Consider the following 25,307-nt stretch of genomic DNA (forward strand, 5'->3'; position numbering starts at 1 on the left):
CCAGAGAAAAAAATGTTGCTTAAAAAGTATAAAATACGTTTGCCTAAATAACTTTTGTTTAGCGACTAAGACAAAGCAGGTGTTTCGCAGTTTATCTTTATTAAAATACACTTTCAGTTGGTTTAGATAACAGCTGAACACTTCCAGCTTATTCACATCAGTTCATTTCGGAGTAGTGAAAAGAATCTGGAGACTGTCAGCAATAAAAAACTCTTTTATCATCTTTAGCAATAAAAATGATGGATGAATCTGTTCTTTTTTGTCTAAAATGCATTCGGTAGCCAAAAACCAAACACAGTGTGTTCACAGTTTGGGCTTAAACTGACTTTTAAAGACTTTACTGAAAAACTTAAACTTGCCTCAAACTGCAAAAATTTTAATCCGATCTGTATTTATGTAACGACAAAAGACCGGTAACATCCAAATATAACATTTTTCCTAATCAGTTTTTGTCTTTTTTTTTCTATTTCAGGCTGAGATGTTTGGTGAAACAGTTGGAGAGAGGTGAGGCTTCTGTTGTGGACCTGAAGAAAAACCTAGAATATGCTGCATCCGTTTTGGAGTCTGTCTATATTGAAGAGACAAGGTAAGCACAACTCTGACACACATTGTGAATATCCTCACATGTTAAATCATCACATTTGGGGTCAGATGTCAGGTGTCAGAGGTAGATGTCGTTCCTAGAGTGTGTTATACTGTAGTTTAATCCCTAAAGCTCCTCTTAAACCCCCTTGTTGATTTAAAATAAGGATAGAAGACAGATTGCAGGTCTGCAATGCTGTCTTCCCGCTGTAATGAGTGTTCCAGTATTTAATGTGGTTTGTTTCAGTTGTTTAGACAAAATTGAAAATTTGGCCACCATCTGAGAAGGAAATGTGCCATGCATCAAATTAAAGACAAAAGTCTATATTTATTCACTCATCCTCATGTTTTTCCAAACATCTTTGACTTTTTTTATCCATTTTGGAGAATGTACATGTTTTTGTTGTTGTTGATTTCTATGCAATTGCAATGAATGCGGCTTTCGGTCTTCAAAAACCATGTAATACACCATAAAAGTATCATAAATATAGTACATACTATAGTTGATCTCTATGCTATATTGTGTTTCCCATATATAACATTGTGAGAGGAACAAATCACACAGTAATTATTAGCAGAAAGACTCGACATCCACCCTTTTCTTGGCATGTTTATGAGAGAATTGGCAATGCCCACATTTTTTTTTTCTTTTCATTGAACAAATTGATTCTGTTCACAAAACCAGTTCAAATGATTCAGTCGTGAATCTGACTAATGGGTTCTAATGATCAACTCACTGACTCAAAAACCAAATCATAGTAAAACTCAAACACAGATAAAAATTATGACAAAGACTAAATTATTTCATGACTCATAATTATGACAAAGTTGAATTTATCTCTATACTTTTGCCATAAAACTATGACTTTTGCCATAAATTTGACATTTTGTCATAATTTCAACTTTTTACATTACTTACAATTATGACTTCATCTGGCTTTGTACCATAATTATGAATGTAATTTTATGCATTTCATCTTATAATTATTTTTTATATCATTTACCAAATCATGATATTTTTTAACATGGCAGAAATTGGCTTCCATACTGTTATAAGTTGTGTTTAGGTGATCAGATATGTTAGTTTGTATTTCTTTGTCTTTGAAGTGGAATTGTATATTTTTATCCATCACTTTTGCTCACAGGCGTTTTGGCTGAAATTTCATCTGACGTGATCGGAAGTGACATGACTTACCCATTTCAGACAGCAATCGTGTCTTATAATTGTGTGTGTGTGTTTCTGCAGGCGGTTGGTGGATACAGAAGATGAGCTCAGTGACATCCAGTCCGACTCGGTTCCCTCAGAAGTGCGTGATTGGTTGGCATCAACTTTCACACGTCAGATGGGGCTGATGTTGAGACGGTCGGAGGAGAAGCCTCGATTTCGCAGCATTGTGCACGCGGTGCAAGCTGGGATATTTGTAGAAAGGTTTGTATCCAAGGCTAGCAGTATAAAGCAAACTAATTTAAACCCTATATACTTTCAAAGAACTGATCCAGAGCTGATACATTTTAAACAGGGACTGACTGGCTGAATCGATTGATCTGGACTGACCTGTGACCCTGCTGTGCATTTCCTATCTTGTGTTATGTTTCCAGCACGGCATGCTCCGAAAATATTAATGTTAAAGGGCATCTGGAGAAAAACAAGGGATTTTCCCCCTTTTTTCACTTCCAAGAAGCTCTCACACACTGACAGAAGTGCGTTATCTCTTTCTGACAGGATGTACCGACGGACCTCCAACATGGTCGGGTTGAGCTATCCGCCCAGTGTGATCACGGCCTTGAAGGTAATGAAGCGGCCCAATCAGATTCGAGGTTGTGCCCTCTCTAATGCACATATGCACAAACACACGCGCAACCTGGTCACAGCATGAATGCGAAAACGTGTGAATGCGACACGTTTTGAATGCATAATAGCTTACGGGAGAAACAACAAGGCAAAGGTTTGTCTCCAGGCAAACAGTCCTGTTTAATCAACCGAAGTGAACAATTGATCTTTCCCTCGGCCAGCTGGGTTACCTGGCTCACACACACACATGCGGTTTGGACAGGACAGCGAGAGTTTAGACGGTTTTTGGTATAGTCAGATAGTTGTCTTATAGGACACACAAAACACCTTTGGACACACGAAATCTCATACGATACGTTTAAATTACTGTGGAAGAATAAATATCATACATTATTGTGGATAGCAAACAATTGGAGTCAGTAAGATGTTTTTTTTAAAGAAATTAGTACTTCTATTCAGCTAGGACGCATTGAAGTGATCGAAAAAGACATTTATAATGTTACAAAAGGTTTCTAATTCAAATAAATGTTTTTGAACTTTGTCTTTGATTAAAAAAAAAGATCACCGTTTCCACAAAAACATCAAGAAGTGTTTTCAACATTGAAAACAGTAAGAAATGTTTCTTGAGCAGCAAATCAGCCTATTAGAATGATTTCAGAAGGATCATGTGACATTGAAGACTGGAGTAACCCATCACCGGAATAAATTATTATTTTTAATGTATTAAAATAGAAAGCAGTTATTTTACAATATTACTGTATTTTTGTCAAGTAAATGTAGCCTTGGAAACAATAGGAAACGATGTTTATATGTCATTTTGTACACGAATACATATTAATAAATTACGTTTTGATGTTTGAAAGTCTATGTTTTGACATAAATTCAGATATCAATGGAATTTAATAATAATAATAATTATCGATTTTCAAAAATTGCCATTATTTTTGTCTATATATAATTTCATGTCATTTTTATTTGTTAAACAATCGAGTCCTGGTGTCCACTACAGATGTCATAGCATAACATATGAATAAAATATCTTTTTTTAATTTGTTTCTTATGCTCTTAACAATGTGATTACATGAAGAATAAGAAAAAAAACCGTTCTGGGCCTCAGGAGGATATAAAGATAGGATAGGCTACAATAACAACATATTGTGTCTTCTGAGTGACGGTCCACCATCAGGCTAAATACCTCTTTAAAGCTTGGCTACACAAAATTTGTAAATGTTATTGAAATAAACAGACATCCCACTTCCCTATTTTTTTGGATTTTGTAAGATGTGTGATAACAGTTGAAATTGTTGTCGTAAGGGCAAGTGCAACACGCCGCTAATCCAAACGTAGACTGTCCCTCTATGTCACCTAGCATTCGCAAACATTCAAACCCATTTAAATTCCACACGCAACATGACAGAACGTTTTTTCTGAGGTGTGTGGATTAAAGTCAAATGAACTGAATAATGTGGTGTCCTAGTGGTGAAGCCTTTAGGCTGGTATCACAAAGGGCAGAGGTTAAAACTTTAGAAATGGAATAGAGATCTCCTGCAGTGCCCTATAAGTCTCATGCCCTTAAGCAAGCCGGATTGCTTTATCTGCAAGTACTGTAAATGTCTAAAGTGTCTGCTAAGTGACTAATTAACAGAATACTAATAGAGACGTTCTTGTGAAACAATAGCAGAAATTTGCTGGCTCCGTCCACCTAATCTTAATAGAAAATGAAGATAATACGCTGAAACTAATTAGTCTTCGTTTTATATTGAGTTTTTAGTCCTTGGAAGACTTCTTGCTCAATTCAGGCCTCATTTATAAAGATGTATAGAATCATTGTAGGTATCGATATGCTATCATTTATTTGAAATAGAATTATTATGTAATATTATAAAAGTCTTTATTTTTGATCAATTTAATGCACCCTTGTTGAATAAAAAAACTCACTGACCCCAGACTTTTGAATAGTGAATGTTTGAATTACATTTTCGTGTCAGTTTTCGCCTAACTTTTAAAATAGAGTCAATTTTAAGATCAAATGTGATTGTGTGAGTGTTTTATAAATGTGGCTGCTGGTTTGTACTGGATGTCCTGGTAGCTTCGCAACAGGATTTTGGCCTCTCTCTCTCTCTGTTGATCTCACAGCAGTCAGTAGATCTGCATATATATAACGCCACACATAGCCTGAAGCTATGGAAAGCTCTGAGCCGTGACGGAGACAGAGTGCAGGACAAATATTCCAATCTTAGGATGTGAATATTTAATGTTGCATTTTGCAAATGTTCATTGCAACCAACTAATCAAACCTACATACAACTTTCTTTGAAAGTGATGAGATGAAATAACAGAGGGTCAAACTTTTTTTATTTTAATGGATAAACCACAGGCGGCCATAATGTGGACCAAATCTCCTGTATTATAACTGGTTCATTTCATGACTCAGGATTGATGTATAGAATGATAGAATCACACATCATTCATCATAGACCCCGTTTATAAGGGAGGTGAAAGTAATTTATACGTTATAAAAAAAGAAATGAGCTTGGTATTACTGCATTATGCAAAAGCAGCAATTTGTAAGACTCCGGGACTGTGAAACATCTTATCACGTTTATAGGCATCATAAGAGCTATCTTTTCAAAGCTCAGAAGATGCATAGAGATCTCATTTATGATTTTTCTTTCCTCATGGGAAGTTACTAAAAATGATCCCCGGTTATATGCACCACCATTCAAAAGTTTTAGAGTCAGTGATTTTTTTCTCTTGAATGAAACACACTTTTATTCAGAAATGACGAATAAAATTAATCAAAAGTGACATTTATAATGTAACAAAATATTTATATTTCAAATAAACACTTTTACTTGAGCACCAAATCGGCATATTGGAATGATTTCTGGAGGATCTGAGTAATGATGCTGCAAATTCAGCTTTTCCATTAGAGGAATAAATTGCATTTTAAAATATGCTATTTTAAATTGTTATAACATTTTCACAATATCATTCCTGTTTTTAATCACCCAAATGCAGCCTTAAGTTATGAGCATAAATGACTTCTTTTAAAAACATTAATGAATCTTACAGACCTCAAGAAATGTATTGATACAATACAAATGTTGATTGTATTGATATAATGGTAAAGATGTAAACACACTGACAGATCTGTCTGTTTTGTTGTTGGTCTAGCATGTGGACACGTGGTCGTTTGACGTCTTCACGCTGAATGATGCCAGTTCAGAACATTCACTGAAATTTATTTTTTATGAACTTCTGACCAGATATGATTTAATCAATCGCTTTAAGGTAAGATGCTCTCTCTTTTGTTTTCATTTTAAGATTTAAGACTGTTATCTCAGAGTGTTTTCCTTTGTAATATCATGGTATTGTTGATCTGAGTAAATAATAATGTCATGTAAAAGATTGATGTATTTACCTTCATTTACCATCACTTTTGAAATCACATTTATAGCATGTTTGAATGTAATCATAATAATGACATTACATAGCAAAAACATCTACAAATGGCTGTTTGACGCTGTGGGTTGTTATTCTAAAGTCGCCATGAAATTCTTATTTTATAATTAATTTTTGCAGTATTCATTAAAAATTATTTATCTGTGCACATCATTATTTTTTTTAATTCTTGTGCCCTCGTAATCTTTAAACAACCTCCCACTTAAAACGACATCTCTTCTCTTCTCTGATGACTAGCGCGAGGGGACCTGTCACTCACATGAGATCGACCAATAGCAAACCACAACCATCCAACAATTCAATCAATTCCTGATTGACAAAACCAAGTCTCACCCTAAATTTGTTCTTGTTCGAGAAGCAGTTTCACTTACTGTACGTTCACACCGCCGCCGACTTCAGCTTCCAAAGCGGCCGGGAGTCATTCATTTTCAATGGAAGCTGGCTTTTCTCAGCTGCAAGGAGCAAATCCATCGGCGTCGTGTTTTGGCCGTTTTGAGCGTCAATCAGAAAGTTGAAAGAAGCTCAACTTTATGGTAATGAGCTGTGACGCGGTTCAGCCAGCAACCAATCGGAATATAGACGTCCTTCACGCTGGCTGATTCCGGAGAAACGTGAATGTAAACTTTCGTTCCTACCAAAACATTAGCTCCGAGAAAATGGAAGAGAAGCTAATCATTGCCAAATTTACGGCAAAAGGTGAACTGCCCACTCTCACGCATTGACTCTTCACACGCTCTCACGCCACACATCCATTTTTTCACGCATTTTTTCATATTATCGACCAATCGGTAAACCGAGCAAACAGGTTAATATATATAACAGCTGGAGAACAATTGTCACATAACATTTACCTCAGGAAAGCCATTTAATTTACCATGGTAGGTTATTTTGGCAAGAAAAATGAGCTAGAGAGTATTTTACTAATTGTGTGTAGGACTGTATTACATATTTATAATATTTTTTTACTCATATCATTAAAAACTTGTTATTATGATAAAAAAAACGCATTATTTTTAATTTAAAAAAAAAAAGAATTTTACATTTGATGGTGGGTCTCCCTTCCAAGCAATTTACTAGCTAGCATTGCCATGGGAGCACTTCGGCTTTTGCCACCCAGAAGAACGTTTATTACTGGTGTGATGTCATGATGATTGTCGTATTCTCCCTGCAACGTCAGAACGTTCAAAGCGTCCAAAGGGTCTACAAGCTTCCCCATACTTTTTGACAAGCATCCTTGACAGGGCGGCCAGAGCTTATTAGAATAGGGAGGAATAGACTATCGCAACTTCTGTTTCATGCCGATTTTAAGGCCTTTTTGTGCATCTTCTCAGATCCCTGTTTCTGCTCTGGTGTCTTTTGTGGAGGCCTTGGAGGTGGGCTACAGCAAATACAGAAACCCATACCATAACCTAATCCACGCCGCCGACGTCACCCAGACAGTGCATTACCTTCTGCTCAAGACCGGCATGGTTGTAAGTCCAGTATTGCATCGCCAGAAACCTTCCCCCCCCCAAAAAAGTCTCCTATGCTGTGTGAATTTAATCAACAGTCCTGCCATCGGGGATTTGTGTATGTTTATGTGTGCTTGAGTAAAATAATCATGTACATCGAGTCCCCTCGGTTGTTTATTATTGTTATTTCTAGTGAACTGAGCTGTTGAAGTATGTTTTATTAAGTCTGACGCTGCACTTGAGGTATTTATTGAGGTTGGGACCCTCAGAACGGTCCGTACTCACTTCATGATGCCGCTCATATACCAATCGATAGGAAGTTAATCTCCCTCGACGCCTCAAAATACGCTCCTGTCACTCCCGCAGTGGGCTCATTAACCTCTCCGTGATGTGTGGACTTCACATGGCGTTCTGACAAATTATTTGCCCCCTAGCATTTACACCACTGATGATTTGCTTTTGTTATTCTGGCTCTTTGGTGATTTAGTGATTATACAAGATAATGTTATGCACAGAAGAATATGTGTGCAGAAGAATAATTTAGTTTCCTGTATGCTTGTCTTCAGTTCAGCAGAATGATATTATTGTTTATAGAAGAATACGGAATTGGGTTTTAAACTGTCTGTTTAAGTGGTTTTTTTACATTTTCTGAAGAAAGTTTAACACAAATGGTGCTTGGAGTGTTTTCTGGTGTTTGATTGTTAGGGTGGTCACAAGGCACAAAAATGTATTTCTAATGAGTTGTCCTCAAAGTCTGCACTTTAAAACAAACATTACAAGACAGCCAGTGTAGTTTCATTCATTAACAAATGACTCTTTTGAGCCAGTTTTTTTTAGTGGATCAAAAATGTAAAGCATTGGAGTCGGATTCCTGAACAAATGACTCTTTTGAGCCAGTCCTTTATTGAGAATGAGGAGTTGACGCCATTTTACAGTGCCCCTCCCCTTTCCGCCATGTTGGTAGGATTCCCACGACAAAACAGTATTGATTACGTGTGTTTTTAGCTCGGTAGTAGAGGAGTTTCTCGTGCCTGGAAGTAACTGCTGCGTTAAAAACCGATAAAAAGCCTGGTAACCGATAGCGTCACCTACCATCATGGCCGAATGGCTCTTTTTTTTTTTTTAGACATTATACAAAACATACAAACAATAACATGACATCCAAAAAGACAACAATCCAAAATTTTCCAAAAATAGTTTAACATAAATTAACAAGAGACTAAAAAAATACAAAATAAAATAAAATAAATAAATATAAGGGCTAAATTTAACTAATTATAAATATAATAGCTACGAGAAATTACAATCCAAGACAGTATTGAGGAAAGAAGAGAAACATATAATTCTTCACTGTTCAATTATTTTCAATTCTTTAGCAAATACAATTGTGTCCGAGCATTTCTTATTATCTATACATTTAAGAGATTCAATATACAACATAAAATCAGCCAAAAAAAACCTTTAAACAAGGCTTAGAATTTTTAAATATGGCCTAATGACTCAGACCCCGCCCAAATAGGCACGTGACTCCTCATTCTCAATAGCGAATCAAAAATGTAAAGCATTCGAGTCGGATTCCTGAACAAATGACTCTTTTGAGCCAGTCCTTTATAGTGAATCAAAAATGTAAAGCATTGGAGTTGGATTCCTGAACAAATGACTCATTTGAGGCAGTCCTTTTTTAGTGAATCAAAAATGTGTAGTCTGATTTCTGAACGTATGACTCTTTTGAGCCAGTGCTTTTAGTGAATCAAAAATGTAAAGCATTGGAGTCGGATTCCTGAACATATGACTCTTTTGAGCCAGTCCTTTTTTAGTGAATCAAAAATGTGTAGTCTGATTTCTGAAATTATGACTCTTTTGAGCCAGTTCCTTTAGTGAATCAAAAATGTAAAGCATTGGAGTTGGATTCCTGAACAAATGACTCATTCGAGGCAGTCCTTTTTTAGTGAATCAAAAATGTGTAGTCTGATTTCTGAACGTATGACTCTTTTGAGCCAGTGCTTTTAGTGAATCAGAAATGTAAAGCATTGGAGTCGGATTCCTGAACATATGACTCTTTTGAGCCAGTCCTTTTTTAGTGAATCAAAAATGTGTAGTCTGATTTCTGAAATTATGACTCTTTTGAGCCAGTTCCTTTAGTGAATCAAAAATGTAAAGCATTGGAGTTGGATTCCTGAACAAATGACTCATTCGAGGCAGTCCTTTTTTAGTGAATCAAAAATGTGTAGTCTGATTTCTGAACGTATGACTCTTTTGAGCCAGTGCTTTTAGTGAATCAAAAATGTAACGCATTGGAGTCGGATTCCTGAACAAATGACTCTTTTGAGCCAGTCCTTTTTTAGTGAATCAAAAATGTATAGTCTGACCAGTGTAGTCTGATTTCTGAGCGTATGACTCTTTTGAGCCGGTTCTTTTTAGTAAATCAAAAATATAAAGCATTGGAGTCGGATTCCTGAACAAATGAGTCTTTTGAGCCAGTCCTTTTTTTAGTGAATCAAAAATGTGTGGTCTGATTTCTGAACGTTTGACTCTTTTGAGCCAGTCCTTTTTAGTGAATCAAGAATATACAGGGCAAGCAGTGGAGTCTGATTCCGACTCTTACAACTTTAATGAATAGTTCAAAAAGACGAGTTACTGATTTGAATCAGTCTCAAATATCCTGTACTTTACGGACATTATAGCTGAAATGTATCCAGAAGAATCAGAATCAAATCAAGCTTATGAATCAGAATGGAACTGTGAATCTAAAGGGATTTTCTTGTTTCTGCAGCATTTTTCTTGTTGTTTCCTTTCTTCCAGAATTGGTTAACCGAGTTAGAGATCTTCGCTATGCTGTTTGCCGCGGCTGTGCACGATTACGAACACACTGGCACTACCAACAACTTCCACATACAGACCCGGTATAACTGAAAGTAAACACCAGTATCATTCAGTTCAGCAGACCCTATACATCAGTGGCCTTGAGCAGAACTTGTGTTTTACAGATCCGACACAGCCATACTGTACAATGACCGCGCCGTACAGGAAAACCACCACGTGAGCGCTGCATATCGCCTCCTGCAGGAAGACGATGAAATGAACATCCTCTACAATTTGTCGAAAGATGACTGGAGGTTAGAAACGTGTGGCAACCCTCAAATTAGCTAAATCCATAATCTTGCTTGAGGAGAATATTTTTGAAGTTCCACAATTAACTTATTTTTTAGTTCGGGTGCTTTTATTGCAGGAGTTTTCAAAGGTTTTTTTTTTTTTTTTTTTTTGATGCAATTAACCACTAAATAAAATCATCCACTTGCAATGGATCCACTTCTTATCCAATAAAGGTTGCTATTTATTTTCATGTATAAAGTGTGAATAATATATCATGATAAATATGTGAAATTAATATTATACAATATTTACATTTTTTAAATATATGAATAAAATAGAATATGTAAAAACGAATATTTATACCTACCTCCTGAAAACCACTGCTTTATAGAACCTATAATAACTAACTAAATATGCTTACATGAAGAACCTATATTACATAAAATGCAGTAAATGCACATGAAAATCATTTTATGACTGAAATTAAATATATGATCTGCCCTGTGCCAGATTAAGGTCAAATATTTTTGAGTGTACAATTTACATCAAATCTAAATATATGGATTTATATATAATCAAAAGATTAAATCTAGTTCTTTACTGAATGTAGCATGCTGTAAAGTATTACTTCAATTTTTCTTTCTCTCAGAGAATTGAGGGCCCTGGTGGTCGAGATGGTCCTGGCCACCGACATGTCCTGTCACTTCCAGCAGATTAAAGCCATGAAGAACTTACTCCAGCAGCCGGAAGCGTAAGTTCGCTCACACACATCAGGGTAACGAGGAGGAAGATAATCACACACTGTTGATTCGAAAACATTTCTGCATCTACAGATATTCATATCCACATAATGAGAGGTTGGACAGAGTGTTTATAACAGCTCTGAGGGGCTGAACATCTCTGTCCTCTGCAGGATTGATAAACCCAAGGCCTTATCCCTGTTACTGCACACCGCTGACATCAGCCACCCTGCCAAAAACTGGAACATGCACCACCGCTGGACCACCTCACTGCTGGAGGAGTTCTTCAGACAGGTCAGTGTCCCGAGACCTTTGGATTTCGAATTATAGAAGTCTTATCAAACTTATTCTGGGTCATTTTGAACCCCAAAATCAAAGAAATTAAAAAGGAAATTATATTATGAAAAAAAAGTATATATATATATATATATATATATATATATATATATATATATATATATTATGCTGATATTATATTAATTAATAATTGAACAAATTAACAATTAAATAATTATATAGTAATTTAAATATGAATAAGTTAATTAAATTATTAACACACACACACACACACACACACATATATATATATATATATATGGTAACAAAATTGGAGGAGTGGAATCAATTATTAATTTATTAATTATTATTAATTATATATATATATATATATTAAATATAAAATAAAGACATTAAATACATTTAAATAAATATTAATTTAAATAAACTGTAAAGTATTTATACATATGGTCTCATTTCTTTTTAATTTGTAATACACTCTTATTTTAATAATAAAAAATGTGTCCAGACAGGATCATTTTGTGATGAGAATTTTATTTATTTATTTATTTATTGCATTAAGGTAATTAGAATTTGAGGACAAAATGCCTGTAATTATCTTTAAAAAAATCCAAATGCAAAATACGTTTTCTTCTTTTTCTTCTTGATTTGACAAGAATAAATGCTGAATAATCTATACATAAACTACAGTAAGTGTGTGTAAACAAATGCAAAAAATATTCAAATCTACAGTTGCCCTCAAGGATATCCTGTTTACTATAGCTACAAAGTAAGGCTCAATCCCAATTCACCCCTTAGCCCAACCCATCCGTTTTGCGCGTTCACGTCTAGGGGTAGGGTGTCCCGATTCTTGTTGAGATCGAGGGGTAGGGCGAAGGGGTAGCCCTCGAAACTGAGATTTTTTAGAGGCACACTCCAAACGGAGGGCTAAGAGAAAAGTTCACGTAATGCATCGGAAATCACCGAACGGTTAAACATTTAAATTTAGCGCCAGATGATTCCACCACGCACTTTATTTACTCTTATAATAACACTATAGTCGTTTAAATGAAGAATGGTATAGGAAATTACCTTTCCGATCAGAAAAGACATACATTTCGAGGAAGGGATGTTATATAATCATCATGTTAATTCAAAGTTAAGAGCAACTGTGTTGATTGTCAGTTGTTGTCATGGAGAAATCCCGTACAAACTCTGTAACGGCAGAGCCATCGCCGACGACTGATGACGTATCGGGTTCGTGAAGGGTTTGTTTCATTTCGTAGGGGAATATTTCAACCCCTTGGCCCTTGTAACTCCGTTTTACACTCGAAAACAAGTGGTAGGGCCAAGAGGTGAATTGGGATTTAGCCTAAGTGCCTCAAACTAAACTCTAAATGTCTCCGATCTGAATTTCATTTGCCGCAAATCCATCCTAGTTCTTCCTAGAAAGTGCTCATCATTGCAGCAGACCAATACCTTGTAAACACAGCTTTGTTTCCCAGTGGGCCTATAAAAACCCTGTGCACCCGACTCCCGGAAATTGTGTTCACAATCAGACTGGAGATTGAGCTTTTGAGTAAGCTCTTGCTATTTTTGTGTGCAATATGCATCATGAATGGCCTGTGGGCGTGCTGTCTGAAGCTGAGAACAGTGTCCCGTAGACATCTTTATAGTTCTTCAATCATACAGTGAGCACTTTCTCTCTCTCTCTCGCACGTCATTTCATCGTCCATGTTCCCATTCTGTGGTCATCAGCACTCTGATCTAATCTCAAAATTGAGTCTTAATCTTATTTTGCATTCCAAGCCTGTAACGGCCACTGTAAAAATCCCATTAATCTCCTCTAAACGTCCATTTCCCGCATTCTAACCTCAACATTTGAATCTCGACTGCGTCACTCCATTCCATCAGCTTTTTTGCATCTCTATGAAGATGTTGAAATTCATTCAGAGTTGCTCTCAAGTACGTTTTCTTTCTTGTTTGATTGAATATACAATGCGGTAGAGTTGCTAAATGAGAACGAAATCTAATTCTGATATTAACAGTGTGTTTTTAAGACATGATTATCTCTCCTATTGTGCCAAACCAATTAACTTGCCATTGTCTGATTTGATATCTCACCGGTCCCATCTTGGTGTTCCTACACGAGTGAAATTGAATATATGATTTATTGACGTTTAGGCTAATAACTGATCGGTTCATTGCAGGTAAATCACCCCACGGAAATTATAATTGAAATTTCAGGGTCAGGATGAAATATCGCCAAGGAAATTGGTGACTGTGAGAGGCTGTGAGAGGTGTGATTTGCAAAACATCCCGTGGAACGTAATTTGTTAAGAGCCTTTTTTAGAGGTCGTAGCTGTATTATTTGGCCTAAAGACAATCATATCAAAGAAAATTACAGCTATCGTTTCTCAGGATTATCTATGATATTTGCAAATTAAGTGTTATGGGCTGAATCAGAGGAATAATGAGAAAGCAGCTGAGCTGAACACAAGGGATTCCAGTTGAATTGCAATGAACCAAAATCTTTATTGTCTAGATTGGTCAGGTACTAAAGGGGTCATATCAGGTCTAATTTCTTGATCTTTTGAAATAAAAGTCAATATACTATGTTTCAGAACTATTACCCACTTATTATAATAACTACATGCGAAACATGAATAAAATAAAGTGCTACCAGAAATGTTCAAATCTATTAAAGAGGTCATGAACTGGCTTTTTAATTTTTTTAAATTGTTGTATGAGGTCAACTTATGACATTCGCTTGGTTTTTACATTCAAAAACATGAATAAGTAATAGGCTAGTTTTGAGCCTAGCTCAAAAACACTGGGTTTTTATGGGCGTCTTGCACTGAAGACTTGGAAGTAAACGCCCACTGCTGTGAGTGGATAACAGATTTGCATATTATAATGAGTTTCAACTCACTCGCTTATGCAGCGACTGTCTTCTTCCACAACAATATTTTGTAAACGGCATGTTTATTGCTCGGTAGCTGGATCCGTTTTGTCTTCACGTGGTAGGCATCTATGTTATTTAGCTATGCGTGAAATGCGAGAATCGGTGGACGGGGCTAACGGCCGTGTTGAAGTAGGCGTCGATCTTCTTGTGGTGGTGTTTTATCCTCTTTGACGTCATAGTTCCCCACTTTGAAAAAAGAGTCGCTTGATGGGGCTGGTGTCAATAAAAGCTTTTATTGGACTAACAAGGACGTTTTCAGTTCTGAAATTTACAGGATATTCTTATAATATGATATGATGACCTCTTAGATGTCAAAAGCTCAAGGAAATTTGATTTCTCAGTTCATCACCCATGCTAATTGGTGCTAATGCTTGTGCTCTTCTGCTTTGTGTTACAGGGCGATAAGGAGGCAGAGCTTGGACTTCCTTTCTCTCCTTTATGTGACCGCAAGTCTACCATGGTGGCCCAGTCTCAGATCGGTGAGTGATCAGTGAGTGATGTGTGTGAATTAATATGATATGGTATGCCCTGTATTATAATGCTGTGTTTCACTTTTCTAACAGGTTTCATTGATTTCATTGTGGACCCCACCTTCACTGTGCTGACAGACATGATTGATAAAATAGTGACTCCGCTGATCGAAGAGGCCTCACCCTCTTCTGGCCTGGCTGGATTCAGGCGCTCCAGGTGAGGACAATTGAGTGAGCGGCAATTATTAAAAGCTCCATATTTAAAGAACTGACATTCAAAAGTTTGGGGTCTGCATTTTTTATTTGTTTTATAGCAAAGGACTACTTTTTCTCTGCAAAGAAGCATTACATTTATAACAAGTAAAACATTTCAAATTTCCAATAAATTGTTCTTTTGAGCTTGCTATTCATCAAAGAATCTTGAAAAAATAAATGCATCTTGGTTTCCACAGAAATATTAATCAGCAAATCATCATGCTAGAATGAAGGATCATGTGATCAATCACAATTTCTGAAGGATCATGTGACACTGAAGAGTAATGATGCTGAAAATTCAGCTATATCATCACAGGAATAAAATTGTATTTTGTAAATATATTCAAAATTATATACAAAATTATTTCAAATTGTAAAAATATTTCACATTATTCCTGATTTTACTGTTTTTAAATGCAGCCAATAAATATCTTTCAAAAACATTATAAAATCTCACCAACCCCATACTTTTGAAAGCAAGTGTATATATGAAAATTATTTGAAATCATCCTTCAGTTTGTATAGAAACAAGCAAAAGTCATGTGTACAGTAATTAACTTACAACAGAAGATACAAAAAAAAATTTTGGGTATTGCACAGGGATAAAAAATACACATAGTATACATGCTAACATGAGATTGGTTTGATATAGTCACATATTAGCTTTGTCTATCCAAAATTATATCAAAGTACTTTTTATGACCATGTTAAGCCAGTAATGTCGCATAACAAAGATAGAAGAAATTGAATGTTTACATGGAGCAAAAACCAGCAACAGGAATAACGTACTGAACTTCAGTTTAAAAGTCTGGAAATAATTTCTGTGGTAATCAACGTGTTCAATTCTACAGTGAAATAATATTTTTTGTAGATCTGCTCTGATCAAAAATATTGTATTAACAGATATTGCTCTTCTGTAAATTGAAACTTTGTGGGAAAAAGTATTTTAAGTCGGTTCTTGTCTTGTCAGTGAGTAAAAGAGGTTCACAAATCAACCTGAACGAGTTATCAGCAAATTGATTTAAAATCAAAAATGAAACCGACTGGTCAAAATGTATCCTTCATCAGCTTGACAACTAATGACACTACACTTAAAAGTGATGTACTTCCAAATAATCCAAAGACAAACATTTACTAAATAAGCTAAATAAAGCATTTCTCTGTTTGTGCAGTCTGAATAACATCCCGTCAGATGGGAAACGGTCTAGTGTGAGAAGCACTGGTTCGGAGGGCGGCACTTCCCATAACTGCTCCATAAACGCTGTCGAATTTAAGACCTTCAAAGTCACCTGGAACGAGGAACTGCATAAAAACCGGGAAAAATGGAAAGCACAAGCCGCCAAAGGTAGAAACGCACACATGTACAGAACGCACACACCCCGAAAAACACTTTCATATCAAGATAAATCGTGATGTTGCAATATAAATTCTGCTTGTTACTGCCGCTCAGACTAATATAAGGGTTGGGGAATTAAACAAACCCCTAACACTGAATATTAACATTTAGCTTGTAACTTATGCTGAACATTCATAAATGAAACATCAAATTGTGCAGCTAGTGTAGCTTGATGATGGATCCAAGCCATATCTAGAGACCAGAAAATCATTGAGACTAAGGGCAACCACACATCATTCACAATACCTTAGTATGCAAGGGGAGCACTACTCATCTTGTAAAAATATAAATGAATTCAATATGAATAAAAGATTCAAGCTTAAAAAATAAACAAGCATGAATCTTCCCTAGCATGACTCTTGATCCCCATTTTGCACATATTGCGTATATAAAATGTTGTAATATTAAATTATGACTGTGGAGTGACATACGACGTAACCGCAGATCTCAGAGGAGCACTTTATCACTAAAAAAAATAAATGTTTTCTGGCATTAGCATTAACTTGCTGTCACATTATACATCCTGTTTCATTCATTTCTAGTCATACTTATGCAAATGTAAGAGGAGAAATGCAAGGATATTTTAAAAGATTGTTAAACTCTGACCTGTTGCTTTCAATATCATTTAACCAAAAGAAGATCTATACATCACAGACTGAACTACGGAAGCCCTGAACTGCAACGTAATTTTTTTTTTAAAAAAAATCTAGCATTTCGAGATTAAAGTCGAAACGTTTTGACTTTAACCTCGAAAACGTTTCGACTTTAATTTCAAAATGCTAAATTTTTTTATTTTTTATTTGTATTTTTACTTTGTTTTTGTTTTGTTTTTTTTAATTTTTTTTGATTAAAGTCGAAACATTTCGAGATTAAAATCGAAACGTTTTGACTTTAATCTCGAAACTTTTCGACTTTAATCTCAAAATGCTAGATTTTTTTATTTTTTTATTTGTATTTTTACTTTTTTTACAATTTTTTTTTTATTAAAGTCGAAACGTTTCGGGATTAAAGTCGAAACGTTTTGACTTTAATCTCGAAACGTTTCGAATTTAATCCCAAAATGCTAGATTTTTTTTATTTGTATTTTTTTTTTTTTAGTTAAAGTCGAAACGTTTCGAGATTAAAATCTGCATCCAGTCTGAAATCTCGAAACGTTTTGACTTTAGTCTCGAAATGTTGTATTTTTATTTTTTTTTATTTTTTTTACGTTGCAGTTCAGGGCTTCCGTACTCAATACAAAGAATACACTTGGATCATATACAGTAGTTTAACATTTTTAATGTATTGTTATTTCCTTTTTTTAATTTATGTATGCTGCCATTCAAAAGTTTGGGGTCAGTACGTTTTTTTATTGTTTTTTTTTTTAACAGAAATTGCATGGACACATTAAATTGATCAAAGTTACAGTAAAGAAATGTTCAAATCAGTACGTAGTATATTAGAATGATTTCTGAAAGAAGACTGAAAATTCAGCTTTGCCATCAAAGGAAAAAAATACATTTTAAAATATAATCAAATAGAAATTTAATTAGTAATAGTGTCACAAAAGTACAGTCTTTATTTCAGATTAAATAAAGACATTAAAAAAAAATGTATCCAAATCAGAAGCCTGATAGTGCGAGGACATGAACTAATGGATAATGAACTACATTTGTGTGTTAGATCTAGAAGAAAAGGCTAAACAGGAAGAGATCGAGGAGAAAGAAAAGAAAACGGACACAGACACACACAGCAGTGACAGCAAAGATGTTGATACTAAAACAGAAGACAAAATCAACACGGACTCAAGTGTGAATTCTCAAGACAAACTGAAGGAAGACACAAGAGAAGAGAAGGATGCAAAGACAGATCAAGAAGACTCAAGCAAAGCCACAGTTGACAACAAGGAGCCCAGAGAGGAAGAGGGCAATAAAGACCCCGGGGGGGTGAATGGGGCTCAAACACCAGCGTCTGATGCCAAAGAGCCCGAGACCAGCAATGACACGGACAACAGTCTGCGAGCACTCAACGGTGAGTGTCAAAGTTCACAACAGTTCTTTATAATTCATTTATTATATACTGTTATTTGCAATATTATGTTCATATTTCTTAACAAAATGTGGTGCCTTTTGTGTCCTAACCAAAACACCTGTACTGACTGGTACTTTAGAGTACTTGGTGACCTTTGACCTTTAATTTACATTATACATGATATAAAGTAGTGGTTGACTGATATGGGCTATGACAATGGCCAAAGCCAATTTCGATATCTAGAGACTGACTGGATGATAGCAGTAAAAAAAAAAAAGTACATAAATAATAATTAAAAATACTATGTTGAATATTAAAAAATATACTATTTTGGGTGTTTTTTGCTTTTATATGTGTAAATAATGTCAGAATTTTTATTTATTTAATTTTATATTTCCTAATAAATATAAATAGTTTAAAACATTTCCTCAAAATTAATAAAAAATTAAGCAAAAATAACTGTTATCATACTATGCTGATAAACCATATTTCAATGGCAATATATCAATCTATCCCTATCATAAGCTGCACTATTCTTGCTTTACCACTTTTTTCCTAGCTTACCATTGTCATTGTTTGTGTTGTAACCAAGCACTGTCGCATCCAAACTGTTACATGTTGGAAATAAGGTGGCTTTGTTCTCAATAGTTTTTACTATACTTGTAGCGCACTCTAATTCTTATTCTCATAATGTGTATGTTGTGTAGTGTGCTCAATAGTGTATACAATACAATTGATAGTATGCAGTATGGTGTAAAGATTGCCATGTAATGTGTAGTTGACTGTTTAGGGCCCGATATACTCAAGGCAAAGTTCTTTTTCATTCTTTGCTTAAAGGTGAAAAGACGTTCAAAATACGTGACCAGCGGTTCACATCCCAACTAGAGATGAGTTAGATGAGTGTGTAAAAATGTGATGCAAGCTTTCATCTCAATACAACAAAAATTACAGCAGTGAGTAAGCAGCAGTTAAAGGGATAGTTCACTTTGAAATTAATTTTTGATATGTTTTAGCTTACCTCAAGGGCATCCAAGAGGTGTCTTTGTTTCCACAGTAGTTTCAATTTTGATATTTTTAGGTCAAACCGTTCTTGTCTGTCAGTCATATAATGGAGGTATATGGTCACCACCTAAAAGAGCATGCACAGAGAAGTCCAAATTAAACATGATTTAATGACTCGTAAATGTAAGTACACATTGATGGCCTAAGACACGAAACGAGCGGTTTGTGTAAGAAAACGAACAGTATTTATATCGTTTTTACCTCTTGTAACCACAGTGATCTGAGGGCGCGGGCGCTTCAGATCAGTGTAATAGGCGAAATGGGTGCTTATATTAGAAAAGTGCTCGTCTTTTCTTTTCCTTGTTTGTTTGTATGCCATAAGCAGACTCTGTTAGTGACGCGTGTCTTATCTGAATGTCAGGAAACGAGGAACTGAACTCACCTGAGTCTGACAGTGACGACAGTGAAAGCAAGAGATCAGACGGTAACTCCTTTAACTGCTATTAACTGCATCACATAGTGGCTGAATCCGAATTTATACAATGAACACTGTGTTCTAACCAGGCGTATAAACATGTCCAAGCTGAAAACCAAGATTACCGCAAATGAGGACATATCTGATGTTTTGACCAATCAGATTTCACTGAGGGCGGAGCTACCCAGATCATTATGACAGAAGAATGATTGTCTTGTTCTTGGTTAGAACAAAAACTCAAATTACTATGGAAGAGCTTTTATTGTGTTGCATCTGATTAGGACATAGTGTACTACACTGACTACAAAATCAAGAAATTGCACTCCCATAACACATCAGGGAAACTATCATCTTGGGAGTCACACTGATCCAAAAAAACATCTAGGAATACAGGATTCTACTAAAGTAGTTTGCCATCCAGGCACCTTTAGCATACTTTTTTTTCAACATTATTATGATTTTAGGTAGGTAGAACTGATAGTATGTCGATTGGGATTCAGCCGCTATCTGCAGGAGAGTCACTTCAGGTTAATTTCCTCTCAGAAAAACAAAAACACATCTTGGTTTGACCTTCTTTCACCTCTGCATTTCTCATTCTTGCAATAGTTCAAAAAGGAAACCATTTACTCTGTGCGTGTTGTTCCAAACCTGTATGACTTTCTTTCCCTGCATTTAGTTCATCAAAAATAATTTGAAGTCTGTTCTATTTGAATATATTTAAAAATGTGAATTTATTCCTGTAATGCAAAGCTGAATTTTCAGCAGTCTTCCGTGTCACATGATCCTTCAGAAATCTGATTATTATTATATTATCAATGTTGAAAACAGTTTGCTGCTTAATATTTTTGTGGGAAAACGTGATACCATTTTTTCAGGATTCTCTTAATTGACCCTTCGCTAAGCCCCGCCCTCCCTAGTTACTGTTGCTACACCTGTCAAGCTTTCGCATCTCTCCCCTTGGCTTTTAGATTTTCGGGAAGGAAAACAATTCCACTCTCCCATCCAAACTTTTAGGATACCAGTATCAGATTTGCACAATCCATACGTACAATGCTTTGGCATGTTACCCTCGCTCGAAAGCTTGCCAGACCTCCCGCGCCTAGTTACGCTTGCTAAGACACGATTGGCCAGTAGCGGTTTTCGGGTGTGGCTTAGCGGACTTTAAAATATACATTTAGCTGGAAAATAAGACAAAAAGTACTTGTTCTGGAGTGCTTTCAAACATACTGTAACAAAACAAGATGTAAAGTCAAATGACTAATAGAGCCCTTTTCAGTTGGTAAACATGGTGACGTTTTTTTGTGGGCGGAGCTTAGGTGGAGGCAGAACACTAGTTAGCAAGTATTGTTAGCTTGTTTTTTAACAATGACTGGAGAAAATCCGATTTTATCTTAATGTGTAAGGTCACTCAGTGTCCAGGTCCGCGATTGTTATTTTCAAAAGTTATTTTTAACGGACGGAACTAGAATGGCCGACCCGTAGCCGGCTAACGTTACACACTCACTCAACGCATGGACGATCTGACAGGATTAACGTTACGTTACTTCGATTGAGTGGCCTGACTTCTACACCTACCTTATAGAGAAACCGATCGTAAAGAGAAACTGAGGGCATATAAATCTTTAGATATGGTCCTGTACAAGACTTGTGTGTACGATCCACAGTTCTGCCAAGACCACGACATTATAAAGAGTGACATTACGGTGCGGTTTTGATGTGAATATTTTCTAGAAATAAAAATTCCAGGTACAGCATATTCATTTTCCGTCAATTCTTGCACCAAACAAGATGACATTTAATAATAGAAACAATAATTTAAGCTCCTTATTATGTAGCCGAATCTGTGCTGGTTTGTATTGGCCGCCTCCAGTTTTCACTTTGTTTTGCCTGTGACGTCGGCGCAAAAGGGGTGTATACTATAGTTTTCCGTGCTTTTTTTGGTGCTTTTGTCGAATGAAAGAACAGCCAAGACATTCTGGCAAAATAACTCCTTTTGTGTTCCACTAAAGAAAGAAAACCATAAGGGTTTGGAACGACATAACGATAGAATACGCTTTTCATTGAAGTATCCCTAAAAGTCAAGGAGAAACCAGTTCATTCATCCAATTCATCAAAATAAGTTCAATTCCCTCCATCTGAACTCGTGGCATGTGAGTTGTGGTATCACCTCATTCCCCTGTCAGACATCAGTCCGAGCGGTGGAACATGAGCTCTAAATGTGGCCAATATGTGCTCTCCTCTGCAGACTCTGAAGACGAGCACAGTAACTGTGGGATCTCCTCGTCTTCACTGGCAGCATCTGCGCCCGATGCAAACTAGCAGCTCCGTTTCTGCAGGACTCCAAACCCTGTGCGATGCTGTCACCTGGTGGTTCTTTTTTTTTTCTTTCTTAAAATCACATCTATCTGTCTCTGGTGGACAATCTTCGCATTCGTTTTTTCATACTCGTTTTGATTCGCATCCGACCTTAAGGATGTTTGCCAGCTTTTGGTTCAGAGATGCACAAGGCCATCAGAGAAACTCCTGTCACACATGAAGATGACTGTGGAAAGCATCCAGATGTTCTTCCAACATCTGCCAAACCTGCACAGACCGCGAACCGAGGGAGAACTTATCGCCTTCAACGGGCCGTCAAATAATGTCTGGTGTTCGTTTACCTCTTATTTTTATCATTGTTTGTGTTAGTTGTGGATTTGATGTTCCTGTTGATGTTGACACTGTACAGTTTCCATCACGTGAGTACATTATGCTTTTCAGGAGATTCTTGTGAATGGGTTTAGTTTAACGAACAATGATCAACTCATTGAGACTGATTATCCACACAAATGATCAGTTCTGTCACAATACGACTGAATATTCAAATTATGCTGTCGTATGTGATTCGCACAACATGCATCTATATCAGCTGGATATTGTGAAATTACATGGGAAAAAAATCGAATTTTTAATATTTAGTACATTATCATTTTTAAATAGATATTTTTTGCATTAAATTGAACAAATACTATTGAATTTTGCATTCAAATAGCTGCCCTTTAAAAACAAATCTGATTTTCTTATATGAGCCAGTTGTAGTAGGCCAATTTTGTTTTCCAGCCCTCTGCAAACATTGACCTTAAAAATGCAGTACATGTACTTATTTTGGTTGGACATTAGGTTGTATTTTGAATTCTCTTCTATTTTTGTATTTGATGTATATAAAATATTATATTATTTATGAAGTGTTTATAGGGAAATTTGGTATGAACAATATAGATGAATTGTACTATTCATGCTTACTCCAATCTCTGAGAATTGACAGAGATAAAAGGGGATTTTTTTTTTTTTTTTTTTTTTAATCTGGTAAATGAAGAAATAGAATAAAGTATGAGCACAAGCATCTTGATGTGTTAGATGCTGCATGCGGATATTAGTCTTTAGTTCACTGTCCTAGCGAGGTATTTATGTCTTTGTCTGTGCCGGCCATCTTCTCAGAGTGCGTGTCACACACAGTATAATGCACCTGTTCATGTGAATCTTTCTGTATGTTAGTTTCATACATAAATGGTCAAATGTAGAAAACTAAAATGATGTAAAACGGAAAAAAAAAGTGAAATCCTGTGTAAATGTCTCTGCTGCCTCAACCAAAGATGATTATAATGTCTGTACGTCATTTAACTGGAGGTCACTGCAAGCCATCATTCAATGCATACTTAAATTGAGTCGTTGATTAGAAAGAAAGATAAAAAAGAAAGAAGCGTTATTGCCTTAAATCTGTTGTAAATTCCTGATCCGTGTGAGTTATCTCTGTTGTCATTTGTGTCGTGTTCATCTTCCTGTTTAGTTGTCCTTGGTTTTGGGTTATGAATCATATCTTGACCTTTTTTTCATTGTCAATGTTTTCTTTTCTTTCTTTTTTTTCAGATCTGAGAGATTTGTTTTTTTTTACTGGAAAAGCTCAAGTTGAGTTTGCATGTTGCTCTTAACTTTGCAAAGCTAATTTGATTGGTTGATACAGTGCCATTATAAAATATTATGAATATTATATATGATATTATTTTGTTCTGTAATTGTTTTTTTGTTTTGTTGTTGTTGTTGTTGTTTTGGTTAATAATGGGGTTGGTTAATGCCCCCCTCCTTCTATTTAATTTTACACACACTCTTAAAAACAAAAAGTTCTTTGTTGCCATTGATGGTTCCATGAAGAACCTTTAACATTCATGGAACATATACATTTTAAAATGTTCTTCATTCTAAGAATTAAATGTTTGGTTACACTTTGGACATTCTACTATCTATAACTTTGCAACTACATGTTAACTCTTAGAAAATTAATAGACTGTTAGGTTAGGGCTCAGGTTAATAGAATACGTTAACATATACTTGCAAAGTTACTTAGTAGAATGTCTGCTCATCAAAATCAAATGTTAGCAGATATTAAGCAAACTAGTAGTTGACTGCTAGTTGACATGTAGTTGCAAAGTCACTTATCGACTGCTAAAGTGGACTTTTGAAATAATAAATTGATCCTTTAAGAACTGCTCACTGACAGAAACCAAAAATGGTTCTATGGTAAACCCCTCTTTTGAAACCTTTATTATTTAGAGTTGGTGACATGTTAATCAAGCAGTGCGAGTTATAAGACGGTAACAGAATGATAATGATACATATCATATCAGTCCCTTTTAACCTTGTTTAGGCTCATAATGTGAGATTGTATAGGTGAACTGCTGTACATTTATAGAATATTGAAGTTGATGAGTAAATATGGCACAATGAGATTCTGCCTTAACGAGTGTTTACGTCGGCTTTGTAGTAACTGTCACGTGTTCAGCTTAGTAGCCTACATGTGTTTTTCAGGAAACCTCTGTTAGTGTCAAAACTAAGCTATTTTTATTTATTTTTTTGGTTTGAAATCCTCACGTACAGTTTAACTTCACCGTCACTCAAACACAGTACATTTTCATAAAAGAATATTCTGATCAGCAGCTCATTAATCATATGGTGCTGTGCAGCCATCTGTTGGCCATCTAGTGTACTGCATCACTGCAGTCAAACACGCTCTTAGACATTTTTATATAGTACACACACATTGTTTCGTTTACCTTTTTATTACTTCCCAGAGTGTAATTTGTCATGATATTGTTTTTATCTTAATTTTGTTTTTTCTACATTAATGTCTGTTGATGCATTCATTACTTTTTATTTCAAAATGAAAAATATCAAATCATTTGGCAAGTGTGGTCATGTGATCATGCTTGTTTCAATGCTCCTTAATTGCACTTTTGTGACAATAAATCTTTACTCAAAGGGCTCAGATGATGAGTTTGAGTCTTTATTTTTTTGTATTTTGGAC

At 35.6% G+C, this 25,307-nt stretch overlaps 1 protein-coding gene across 5 annotated transcripts in view; it reads left to right on the forward strand.

Annotated features, from left to right (window-relative positions):
- Positions 1 to 25,307, forward strand: part of pde1ca (phosphodiesterase 1C, calmodulin-dependent a) — a 73,417-nt gene that overhangs the window by 46,403 nt on the left and 1,707 nt on the right. For 2 of the 5 annotated variants that reach the window (XM_039684915.2, XM_039684919.2), the window contains 14 exons: positions 473 to 586; positions 1,829 to 2,011; positions 2,306 to 2,372; positions 5,552 to 5,668; positions 7,171 to 7,311; positions 10,093 to 10,193; positions 10,278 to 10,406; positions 11,033 to 11,134; positions 11,297 to 11,417; positions 14,762 to 14,843; positions 14,928 to 15,051; positions 16,262 to 16,434; positions 18,148 to 18,495; positions 19,919 to 19,981. In XM_039684915.2, the coding sequence (XP_039540849.2) occupies positions 473 to 586; positions 1,829 to 2,011; positions 2,306 to 2,372; positions 5,552 to 5,668; positions 7,171 to 7,311; positions 10,093 to 10,193; positions 10,278 to 10,406; positions 11,033 to 11,134; positions 11,297 to 11,417; positions 14,762 to 14,843; positions 14,928 to 15,051; positions 16,262 to 16,434; positions 18,148 to 18,495; positions 19,919 to 19,981 (1,865 nt within the window). Of the gene's footprint in view, positions 1 to 472; positions 587 to 1,828; positions 2,012 to 2,305; positions 2,373 to 5,551; positions 5,669 to 7,170; positions 7,312 to 10,092; positions 10,194 to 10,277; positions 10,407 to 11,032; positions 11,135 to 11,296; positions 11,418 to 14,761; positions 14,844 to 14,927; positions 15,052 to 16,261; positions 16,435 to 18,147; positions 18,496 to 19,918; positions 19,982 to 22,217; positions 25,269 to 25,307 lie in introns of those variants that run through there. The other 3 variants (XM_089125608.1, XM_089125609.1, XM_089125607.1) reach the window with 3 other exon arrangements.

This window comes from Pimephales promelas, chromosome 22 (assembly GCF_988280905.1).
Source record: "Pimephales promelas chromosome 22, fPimPro1.hap1.1, whole genome shotgun sequence".
Lineage (NCBI taxonomy): Eukaryota > Metazoa > Chordata > Actinopteri > Cypriniformes > Leuciscidae > Pimephales > Pimephales promelas.